The sequence below is a fragment of the Brachyhypopomus gauderio genome, unplaced genomic scaffold (assembly GCF_052324685.1).
Source record: "Brachyhypopomus gauderio isolate BG-103 unplaced genomic scaffold, BGAUD_0.2 sc116, whole genome shotgun sequence".
NCBI classification, from domain to species: Eukaryota; Metazoa; Chordata; class Actinopteri; order Gymnotiformes; family Hypopomidae; genus Brachyhypopomus; species Brachyhypopomus gauderio.
The window spans coordinates 233,051-245,564 of record NW_027506937.1 but is presented as its reverse complement, the minus strand read 5'-3'; the positions used below and the strand labels follow the sequence as shown (position 1 = coordinate 245,564).

General features: G+C 44.2%; 1 protein-coding gene across 2 annotated transcripts; it reads left to right on the top strand.

Moving 5' to 3' along the window:
* Positions 1-251: 251 nt before the first annotated feature.
* LOC143497920 (E3 ubiquitin-protein ligase TRIM35-like) lies at positions 252-6,792 on the top strand. Of its 2 annotated transcripts, XM_076993558.1 has the most exons (7): positions 252-296; positions 438-917; positions 1,265-1,360; positions 1,471-1,701; positions 1,995-2,017; positions 2,312-2,430; positions 6,155-6,792. In XM_076993558.1, the coding sequence occupies exons 2-7, from the start codon at positions 513-515 to the stop codon at positions 6,670-6,672; spliced, it is 1,392 nt and encodes a 463-aa protein (XP_076849673.1). In that variant the 5' UTR covers positions 252-296; positions 438-512; the 3' UTR covers positions 6,673-6,792. The 2 variants fall into 2 exon arrangements, with proteins under 2 accessions (XP_076849673.1, XP_076849674.1); XM_076993559.1 differs by having other exon boundaries at positions 270-917.
* Positions 6,793-12,514: the final 5,722 nt, after the last annotated feature.

Sequence of the window (12,514 nt, the reverse complement as noted above, 5' to 3'; positions counted from 1 at the left end):
CCTAAAGCCCTGCAGCTACCCCACAATCCACAATTAGGTGCTTCCGTTACATAAATATTTACTTTAAAATGTTTTGTTGCACTCCAATGTAATGAGTAAATATAAAACCTGAAATTGAGTTAGTGGACGATTCCCTGATTCAAGTACTTGATAGTAAACTGGCGCCATCTGGTGGAGCAATAATAGTTTTTCAGCTCCTTTATTTCTTTACAAAAGCTCCTCCTCCCTGTACACACCTGCCTATTTGAGGAAGTAAATCTGAGTGACACACGGGTCTTTATTAATTCTGCGTTCATGTGAGTTATAAATATTATGAGAACCTCTTAACTCTGGTATTTACTTCTTTCTGCCTTATTTCTGAAAGGAGTCTAAACTCCCTCAGCTGGATAAAGGACTACAGTGACTGATTCTCTTCTGTGCTACTGTGTTTATTACAGAAGATCTAAAAGTGAAAGTGAAGTTTGTACAGAAGGAGACATTACAGAGAAACAGCACAGCAGCTGTTGGAGGAAATGGCTGCTACAAACCCTCTGTCAGAAGAAGAGTTTTCATGTCCTGTGTGCTGTGACATCTTCAGGGATCCTGTTGTACTGTCATGTAGCCACAGTGTGTGTAAAACCTGTCTGCAGCAGTTCTGGGAAACCAAGGGATCTCAAGAATGTCCAGTTTGTAGGAGAAGATCTTCAAGAGATGATCCTCCCTGTAATCGTGCACTAAAGAACCTGTGTGAGTCTTTTCTAGAAAGCAGGAGTCAGAGATCTTCAGCAGGGTCTGAGGTGCTCTGCAGTCTGCACAATGAGAAACTCAAACTCTTCTGTCTGGAGGACCAACAGCCTGTGTGTTTGGTGTGTCAGACTGCAAAGGCACATAAAACTCACGACTGCTGTCCAGTAGAAGAAGCTGTGTGTGACTTTAAGGTATGAAATGTACACTAATGTTTAACTGTAATGTTTGTCCAGTGTTTACAATTATCTTGAAATATATGTTAGACAGGTTAGATTAAATGAGTCAGATGATGAGATTTCAGACAACTAAATCAGACCTTCATTCACCGTGAAACTTAATATAAATAAAAATATTGATATACAACCTGCTATGATATATCAAACATCTCAATTTGATATGAAAGGATGAAAAGGAATCATAGTAAACATGCCATTGTGTTCAGTCGTTATAATCTCTGTGATCTCCAGCACATCTATACAGATACAGTGATGAGTCCTGTAAGACTCACACTGTCCTCTACTAAACCCGTATTTTACAGAACAAACTCAAGACCTCACTGGAGTCTCTACAGCAGCATCTGAAGGTCTTAGAGGAACATAAACAAGCTTGTGAGAAAACAGCAGCACACATTAAGGTGAAAGGTCACTCTGAGTTCTGAATGGTGCTGTGATCACTGTCCACGTACACCATAATGAAACACACACATTTGGATAGTTTATATTTCCTCATCATCTCCCATTCCAGTATCAGGCCCATCACACAGAGAGACAGATAAAGGAGGAGTTTGAGAAGATCCACCAGTTTCTAAGAGATGAAGAAGCAGCAAGAATAGCTGCACTGAAGGAGGAAGAGGAGCAGAAGAGTCACATGATGAGGAGGAAGATTGAGGAGATGAGTGGAGAAATAGCATCTCTTTCAGATCAAATCAGAAACACAGAGAAGAAGATGGAAGCTGAGAACATCCCGTTCTTACTAGTAAGAATCACTCAGTCTGTCTGTCTCTCACTTAAACACACAAATGCACACAAAAAAGTAAAATGTTGTGACATTTGTTTTAGTTTGTGTGTGTGTGTGTGTGTGTGTGTGTGTGTGTGTGTGTGTGTGTGTGTGTGTGTGTGTGTGTGTGTGTGTGTGTGTGTGTGTGTGTAAGGGTCTTTAGACACATTGATTTTATTAACATATAATGAAAAGGCATATTTGACCCTCATAAAGAAAATGACAAAAATTGTATTTCATTTTCTGTGTTTTTCCCTCTGTTTCCTTCTCAGAATGTGTCGTCCACATTGAAACAGTAAGTGATTATTATTTCTGTTTGATATATTGTGTTACACATTTTGTTTGTTATTCTGATACATTCAGATCTTCAGTATGTGGTCTGTGTTATTTCAGAAACATGATATATGAAGAAGGTATTTAGGAATAAAAAATATATATTGATATTGACAATGTCCAAACATTTCAAAGACATATTGATGGATTTAATTAAAGATATTTCACATGTTACTTTTAATGTTAAATACTTTGAATAAGATAAATAATAATCTATTATATATTTTAATAATATAATGGCTTTATACATTTCCAGTGTTGATCACACCCCAAAGGAACATGAGAAGGTGTCAGGAACTTTGATCAATGTAGCAAAACATCTTTCCAACCTGAAGTTCAGAGTCTGGGAGAGAATGCAGAAGATTCTCCAGTACTGTGAGTTTTGGTGTTCTTTGATTAATTAGAGTAATTCTGTTCTCCTCACAATTAGAACTCTATAGAGAGAGAGAAACATTAACATTGTGTGTTTGGTACATGAACTATTCCAGTATTAAAGGCTGTATTAGTATAAACAGTGAGGGGGACGACCAGTTGACTGCTGGTCTGAGGAGAGACAGTCAGTCCATGAGGAGATCTACACCACCCACTCTCCACCTCTACACCACCCACTCTCCACCTCTACACACCACCCACTCTCCACCTCTACACACCACCCACTCTCCACCTCTACACACCACCCACTCTTCCCTCTACACACCACCCACTCTCCACCTCTACACATCACCCACTCTCCACCTCTACACCACCCACTTTCCACCTCTACACACCACCCACTCTCCACCTCTACACCACCCACTCTCCACCTCTACACACCACCCACTCTCCACCTCTACACACCACCCACACTCCACCTCTACACACCACCCACTCTCCACCTCTACACACCACCCACTCTCCACCTCTACACACCACCCACTCTCCACCTCTACACACCACCCACTCTTCCCTCTACACACCACCCACTCTCCACCTCTACACATCACCCACTCTCCACCTCTACACCACCCACTTTCCACCTCTACACACCACCCACTCTCCACCTCTACACCACCCACTCTCCACCTCTACACACCACCCACTCTCCACCTCTACACACCACCCACACTCCACCTCTACACACCACCCACTCTCCACCTCTACACACCACCCACTCTCCACCTCTACACACCACCCACTCTCCCCCTCTACACACCACCCACTCTCCCCTCTACACACCACCCACTCTCCCCTCTACACCACCCACTCTCCACCTCTACACACCACCCACTCTCCACCTCTACACCACCCACTCTCCACCTCTACACACCCCCCACTCTCCCCTCTACACACCACCCACTCTCCACCTCTACACCACCCACTCTCCCCCTCTACACATCACCCACTCTCCACCTCTACACATCACCCACTCTCCACCTCTACACACCACCCACTCTCCACCTCTACACCACCCACTCTCCCCCTCTACACATCACCCACTCTCCACCTCTACACCACCCACTCTCCCCCTCTACACATCACCCACTCTCCACCTCTACACACCACCCACTCTCCACCTCTACACACCACCCACTCTCCACACCACCCACTCTCCACCTCTACACACCACCCACTCTCCACCTCTACACACCACCCACTCTCCACCTCTACACCACCCACTCTCCCCCTCTACACACCACCCACTCTCCACCTCTACACCACCCACTCTCCCCCTCTACACATCACCCACTCTCCACCTCTACACACCACCCACTCTCCACCTCTACACCACCCACTCTCCCCCTCTACACATCACCCACTCTCCACCTCTACACATCACCCACTCTCCACCTCTACACACCACCCACTCTCCACCTCTACACACCACCCACTCTCCACACCACCCACTCTCCACCTCTACACATCACCCACTCTCCACCTCTACACCACCCACTCTCCCCCTCTACACATCACCCACTCTCCACCTCTACACATCACCCACTCTCCACCTCTACACACCACCCACTCTCCACACCACCCACTCTCCACCTCTACACATCACCCACTCTCCACCTCTACACACCACCCACTCTCCACCTCTACACCACCCACTCTCCCCTCTACACACCACCCACTCTCCACCTCTACACACCACCCACTCTCCCCCTCTACACCACCCACTCTCCCCCTCTACACATCACCCACTCTCCACCTCTACACACCACCCACTCTCCCCTCTACACACCACCCACTCTCCACCTCTACACACCACCCACTCTCCACCTCTACACCACCCACTCTCCACCTCTACACACCACCCACTCTCCACCTCTACACACCACCCACTCTCCACCTCTACACCACCCACTCTCCACCTCTACACACCACCCACTCTCCACCTCTACACCACCCACTCTCCACCTCTACACACCACCCACTCTCCACCTCTACACCACCCACTCTCCACCTCTACACACCACCCACTCTCCACCTCTACACCACCCACTCTCCCCCTCTACACACCACCCACTCTCCACCTCGACACACCACCCACTCTCCCCTCTACACACCACCCACTCTCCCCTCTACACACCACCCACTCTCCACCTCTACACCACCCACTCTCCACCTCTACACACCACCCACTCTCCACCTCTACACCACCCACTCTCCACCTCTACACACCACCCACTCTCCACCTCTACACCACCCACTCTCCCCCTCTACACACCACCCACTCTCCACCTCGACACACCACCCACTCTCCCCCTCTACACACCACCCACTCTCCACCTCTACACACCACCCACTCTCCACCTCTACACACCACCCACTCTCCACCTCTACACCACCCACTCACCACCTCTACACACCACCCACTCTCCCCTCTACACACCACCCACTCTCCACCTCTACACCACCCACTCTCCACCTCTACACACCACCCACTCTCCACCTCTACACACCACCCACTCTCCACCTCTACACACCACCACAAAACAAAACGGTTGTTTATTCCAGGCTGTACATGCGATGAAATAAACTTAAACCAAAACTTTCAAACCATGGTTATTGTAAGAAAAAATTTTAAAGGTTTAAAAATTTTAACCTTTTTTTTTTTTTTTTATTTAAAGGTGAATTTAAAGGCTAATAACTTAATGCATCAACTTAAATGTTTTTCAGGGAGACTGTGGGAAAGCAGGAGTAAGGAGGCCTCAGTGGCCTTGAGGAGAACAGAAGGGGCCTATTCAGTGCAGGATGTGTAGCAAGCAGTTTTTAGATAACCAGACACACAGGCTGGGAGAAGAGGAGCAGGTGAATTTCCATGGAGAGCAGCCAGGATTGGGGAGTTATCGAAACTTAACAAATCGAAGAAGAAAATCCCAACATTAGGTCGTTCCAAATATATGATGCAACACAAACCGTAACGCTAAACACGGTAATAAAACTGTGTTGCTACCAGTATTCTCAACTACTCGCTTCTCCCCCGAAGTCAACATGAGCTTCCCGCCCCATCACCACTTGGCGCTTAAAGAGACAGTGACCTAATTACTTCACATAAACAAATGGAGACTGTTGACATTTATATTTACATAAGTACAAATATCACCTTTGTCATCTTAATAAACAGCAATAAAACAGCAATATATACACATTTGCACCTCTTCATAAAAAAGTTAATTACCTAAATACTCACAATGCAAAGAAGGTCCTTATGTTTTGTCTCCTACCCCCCTTTAGTGGGGGAACTGTAACAGTATCCACTAATGAGGACACACACACACACTTCAGTACACAGACACTAATAATACACACATGCAGTGTGACACTCAGTGTAACAGTAGCACTGCACTAGTTAAGTGTCACATGTGATACTCAAATAATGAATCCACGACATGTAGAAATATATTAATGAATAAAACAGACACAATTTCAAGCGTCAAAACCACAAGCACACAAGTACTGCAGGGGTGTGTGGTGAACACACAACATCACCATCACTTCCCTCTTATCAACCTACTGCAGCATTTCACTCAGAGTAAAGGGCCTGCAGTCTGTAGATGTGACCTCATCACATAAACACATGAAGAACATGATGATTCATTCTGTTCTCTCTCCTCAGACCCTGTTACTCTGGACCCCAACACTGCACATCCACACCTCCACCTGTCTGATGATCTCACTACTGTAGAAGAGAGACCACAGAAATCACTGCTTCCTGATAATCCAGAGAGATTTGATGAGTGGGTGTGTGTCCTGGGCTCTGAGGGCTTTAACTCAGGGACACACTGCTGGGATGTTGATGTTGGAGACAGCGATGACTGGGAACTGGGTATAATTAGAGAGTCTGAATGTAGAAAGGTTGATAGTTACTGGAGTTCAGCGTGGCGTGTGTGCTACACCAAAATCATTGGTCAATACTGGACACGCTGCCCAGGACAGACAGATAACCTCCTCACACCTACAGAGAAAGTGCAGAGGGTCAGAGTTCAGCTGGACTGGGACAGGGGGAAAGTGACATTCACTGATCTTCTAACCAGTTCACACCTGCGCACTATAACACACACTTTTACTGACACTGTTTTCCCATTATTCTGCAGTTCCTCTCCTGTGAGGATCTTACCAGCAAAGATATCATAACTGTGGAACAGCAAAATTAATGTTGCCTTGACTTAATCTGCATACATGTAATAATGAACATTACAGTTGTGATCAAATTTATTCAACCCCCACTGAAATAAAGTGTTTTGGCCAGTTTGACATTGATTTTGATCATTTCAGTCATCTTATTTACAATTATATCAAAGAGGCACTTATAAATTAGACAAACATAACATAATATTTATGATGGAATAACCACAAATGTCTTTACTGTGCTCACATCATTATCAGTTTTATTCAACCCCCTAGTGACATAATTTTTTGTACTTAGTACAACATCCTTTTCCAGTTATGACAGCTTTCAAGCGTGAAGCATAGCTTGACACAAGTGTCTTGCAGCGACCTATGGGTATCTTAGCCCATTCTTCATGGGCAAAAGCCTCCAGTTCAGTCACATTCTTAGGCTTACGCACTGCAACTGCCTTCTTTAGGTCCCACCAGAGGTTCTCAATTGGATTTAAGTCTGGTGATTGCGATGGCCACTCTAGAATGTTCCAGCCTTTCATGTTCAACCATGCTCTAGTGGACTTGGATGTGTGCTTCGGATCATTGTCCTGTTGGAAGGTCCAACGTCTCCCAAGCCGCAGGTTTGTGACTGACTCCATCACATTTTCCTCCAAGATCTCCTGGTACTGAAGGGAATTCATGGTACCCTGCACACGTTGAAGCTTTCCTGTACCATTAGAAGCAAAACAGCCCCAAAGCATAATTGACCCCCCGCCATGCTTCACAGTAGGCAAGGTGTTCTTTTGTTCATAAGCCTGGTTCTTCCTTCTCCAAACATAGCGCTGGTCCATTGTCCCAAACAGTTCTAATTTAGTTTCATCTGACCACAGTACACTGTCCCAAAACCTTTGTGGCTTGTCCACATGACTTTTGGCATACTGCAGTCGACTTTTCTTGTTCTTTGGAGTCAGCAAGGGGGTGCGTCTGGGCGTTCTGGCATGGAGGTCTTCGTTATGCAGTGCGCGCCTTATTGTCTGAGCTGAAACTTCAGTGCCCACATCTGACAGGTCTTTTTTCAGTTCCTTAGCAGTCACGCGGGGATTTTTCTCCACATTACGCTTCAGGTAGCGCACAGCAGTCGCGGTCAGGATCTTCTTTCTGCCACGACCAGGTAACGTTTCCACTGTGCCCTTTAACTTGAACTTGCGAATGATACTTCCGATAGTGTCTCTTGGAATATTTAACAACTTCGCAATCTTTTTATATCCATTGCCATTCTTGTGAAGAGCAATAACCTCTTCTCTTGTCTTCTGGGACCATTCTCTTGCCTTCACCATGCTTGGAAACACACCAGTAGATGTCTAGAAGGAGCTGAGTATCACAGTCCTTTTAAATCTGCCTAATTGGTGCTTATCATGCTTGATTGCTGCTCGTTGACATCCACAGATGTTTTCAATACCTGATGGAAAACACTGGAATGAACCTCTGTTCTTAGGAGTGGTAGTCGTAAAGGGGTTGAATAATTGTGTCAATGAAGAAATCACAAAAAGGCCATTTAATACTTTATGACAAAAAAATTGATGCTATCTTAGTTGCATTTAGTTCTTTAACAAGTCCTTGTAAGATTTCATTATGAACACAATTACAAATGTGCACTGAATTCCATAAAACCCTTCGCAGCATTGGGGGTTGAATAAATTTGATCACAACTGTATATAATATATATATGTACTGCTCAAAAAATAAAAGGAATACTAAAATAACATCCTAGATCTCAATTAATAAAATATTCCAGTTGAAAATCTTTATTTATTACATAGTGGAATGCGATGAGAACAAAATAACATAAAATGATCAATGTAAATCAGTATTATTATCCCATGGAGGTCTGGATTTGGAATCATACTCAATGTCAAAGTGGAAAATCAAATGACTTTCAACTTCAGTGGAAATTCCTCTAGACAAGATCAAATGAGTCTCAGTAGTGTGTGTGGCCTCCACGTGCTTGTATGACCTCCCTACAACACCTGGGCATGCTCCTGATGACGGGATGTTCTCCTGAGGAATCTCCTCCCAGACATGGATTAAAGAGTCATTCAACTCCTGGACAGTTTGTGGTGCAATGTGGCGTTGGTGGATGATGTCCCAGATGTGCTCGATTGCCTTCATCATGCAGGAACTGCTGACACACTTCAGCCACATGAGACCTAGCATTGTCATGCATCAGAAGGAACCCAGGGCCCACTGCACCAGCATATGGTCTCACAATGGGTCTGAGGATCTCATCCTGGTACCTAATGGCAGTCAGGGTACCTCTGGCTAGCACATGGAGGTCTGTGCGGCCCTCCAAAGAAATGCCTCCCCACACCGTTACTGACCCACTGCCAATCCGGTCATGCTGGAGGATGTTGCAGACAGCAGAACATTCTCCACAGTGTCTCCAGACTCTATCATGTGCTCAGTGTGAACCTGCTCTCATCTGTGAAGAGCACAGGGCGCCAATGGTGAATCTGCCAGTCTTGGTGTTCTCTGGCAAATGACAATCGCCCTGCACGGTGTTGGGCTGTAAGCACAAGCCCCACATGTGGACGTCAGGCCCTCATACCACCCTCATGGAGTCTTCCTGACAGTTTGAGCAGAAACATGGATATTGGTGGCCTGCTGGAGGTCATTTTGCAGGGCTCTGGCACTGCTCCTCCTGTTCCTCCATACACAAAGGAGGAGTTAGCGGTCCTGCTGCTGGGTTGTTGCCCTCCTACGGCCCCCTCCACGTCTCCTGGTATCTGCTCCATGCTCTGGACACTGTGCTGACAGACACAGCAAACCTTCTTGCCACAGCTCACATTGATGTGCCATCCTGGATGAGCTGCACTACCTGAGCAACTTCTGTGGATTGTACACACCACCTCATGCTCCCTCTATGGTGAGAGAACTGACAAAATGCCAAAGTGACCAAAACATCAGCCAGAAAGAATGAGAACAGAGAAAAGGTCTGTGGTCTCCACCTGCAGAACCTCCTTTATAGGGGGTGTCTTGCTATTTGCCTCTCATTTCTACCTGTTTTCAGTTCCATTTGCACAACAGCAGGTGAAATTTATTCACAATCAGTGTTGCTTCCTAAATGAACAAGTTGGTTTCACAGAAGTGTGATTAATTTGGAGTTACATTGTGTTGTTAAAATGTTCCCTTTATTTTTTGAGCAGTGTATATTAGAATACTTCAATAAATGTTTTTTATATTAATATCCTCACCTTACTTAGCCACAAGATGCAGTTTTATTGTTTTAAACAACAGTTTGTCAGGACATTTTTAATGCCTGAATTGTCAGACAGGGCCCATATTTATCAAACTTCTTAGATTGGAATTTTGGACTTAAGTGCTGAAAAATTCTTAGATTTGCTCCTACTCACAGAGTTAAGTGTAAGTGCCAGTTATCAAAACTCTCAAGTATAAGAATCACTCTTACTCTCCCGAAAAGTTAAGACTGCTCCAGAGGACTCTTAAGATGTTAAGAGTTGCCACCAGGGGGCTGAGAAGGCACTGAGAAAACAGAGACGCGTGCGAACCTTCATTTTAGGTACACATTTCAGTTTTATAGATATATAAATATGCACAATGCACAAATATGCACAATAATTAGGCATCAAGATAAGCATGGGTTTAATTTTTTTTCTTCCTTTCATTTTTTTCGTGCAAGAGTGTAATATTCATGCTGCGATTTTCATACTTTAATTTTAAGCTTTGACGTCTGACTCGTCAGTTATTGTATGTCATTTGGGAGTGAGTCCTCTGCCAGACCTCCTTCAGACGCCCACTTTTCCTCCGGCCATTCATGACTGGAGGAATGGCCGGAGGAAGAGGGATATAATAATTATTATATCTATATATCTATATATATAATGTTGCAGTCATAATTTTTGTGAAATAACCGTATATTTACGTAGTTAATAAATAATAAATAAAATATTTCATATCTACCTTTAAGTATGTGACATGCACTGGTATGTATAATTTTCCCTTCTTTCTTTTGTTATTCATATATTTTCTCAGATTTATTTTGGATACTGCATACATTCTAACTGAATCACATTCAGGCGGAGGACCACCGGGCAAGCCTATTAGTGTAGTTGGTGATTTGGTGCAGCGTCTCATGGGGGGAGACACTGTGGTGATCTGTGGAGTGGAGGGGGGTCGGGATCCTGCATTAATGAAATTCTAAAACATATCTCAAAGACAAAGTTTTTATCATTTATTTAGATGTGCACACAAACACTGTGATGCTAATTGTCACTTCAAAATTATTGCATCCATCAGTAATAAAGAAGCTGCTCGTGCTCCCGACCCTGCTGGCTTGAGCGCAGATTCTCCATCTGCCCCTCCCTCTCTGACAGCGCTTCCAAACACCTCCAGTCATGAATGGCCGGAGGAAGAGTGAGCGTCTGAAGGACGTCTGGCAGAGGACTCACTCCCAAATGACATATAAGAACTGACAAGGCAGAAGTCAAAGTCAGAGATGATGTCCAGGTGGCACAAGTCCTGTTTCAAAGAGTTGGTTCAGGCCGCTTTCAGTGAATATCCGAGTGTCATGGATTGACCCAGGCCATTTGGGTACAACATCTAATATGTTGTATTCTGCATCAAACACAACTTGAGTGTTGATGCTGTGGTACCTCTTTCTGTTCACATAAACATCCTCATTAATGCTGGGAGCAATGATCTTTATGTGAGTGCCATCAATTGCACCTACAACTCCTGGAAATCCAGCTATCTGCATAAACTGGGTTTGTTTCTGTTGGATGACACGGGGTGTTGTTGGAAACTCAATAAAATGAGTCACAATGTGTGGCGCTGTAAGTGCCATAATTGTTTGCATGACGACTCGGCTAATTGTTGGTTGGGATGGTCCCAAATCATCAGCACTACACTGCTGCATTTTCCTGTAGCAAGAAAACGAAGCATCAGCACTTTTAATTCAGCTGGGATGGCGTTGCTGCGTGTAGTTGAAGGTGAGATGACATCTCTCACCAAGTCAGTGACAATGATGATTCCTGCTCTGTCCAGTCTATATCGTTTGATTAATTGAAAGTCATCAAACATTTCCAAAACATTCTTCCTCTCTTGGAAGGTTCACACGCGTCTCTGTCTTCTCAGTGCCATCTCAGCCCCCTGGTGGCAACTGATGGTTTCACAGACACTGAGAAGCTGTTGAAATGACACTCAACTGCATGACCTGATCACAGTAACGAGGAAGAAGCAGCACCTTTGATATGTGGCTTCAGTGTGTTTGCATACATTTGTCTATTTCAGCCTCTTTATGTATCACATGGAAACTGTTCACAGTGACTTTATTAACCAGATAGTAAAATGTCACATCCCCAATCCCCAGAACAGTTACTTTCTTTCCTCCAGTGAAATTAAACTTGTTTTTGAAATCATTGTCCTGAATAATAAATAAAACATTTTTTTACATTTCTGTCCCACATCTTGTCTGTAAGCATTGTTTCCTGAACATAAGGAAGTGGTGATACACAAAGTGAACGGTGGGTAAAGATTCCTCTAGGATACACGGGTGTCTCACACAGAACACACATTACAGCACATTTGGAAATACGAGTTACACTTTTTTTGGTTTTGAGTCAAATAATCCCAGATCTTTCTAAAGGGTTAGATTGAAATATTAACTAATTTAAATGTTCTTTTGGTGTTACTCTCTCAGTAACAAATATGATATATTACACAATATCTAATGGTTTCTCTGTGTGTACATTTGCACATTCTTAGATCATCCATAGAGGTTTCTCTTTTGGCCTTGGTACAGATTTACTGTAATTGGCTTTATGAGACTTTTTCTCTCCTTATTCTCAAATGCAGCTCT

What these genes read in the sequence shown, in the direction of transcription:
- LOC143497920 (XM_076993558.1), top strand. Translation starts at nt 513, where the DNA reads ATGGCTGCTACAAACCCTCTGTCAGAAGAAGAGTTTTCATGTCCTGTG. An exon ending in AAACAGCAGCACACATTAAG is followed by an intron (nt 1,361 to 1,470) that starts GTGAAAGGTCAC and finishes CTCCCATTCCAG; the next exon opens with TATCAGGCCCATCACACAGA. An exon ending in GTGTCGTCCACATTGAAACA is followed by an intron (nt 2,018 to 2,311) that starts GTAAGTGATTAT and finishes ATACATTTCCAG; the next exon opens with TGTTGATCACACCCCAAAGG.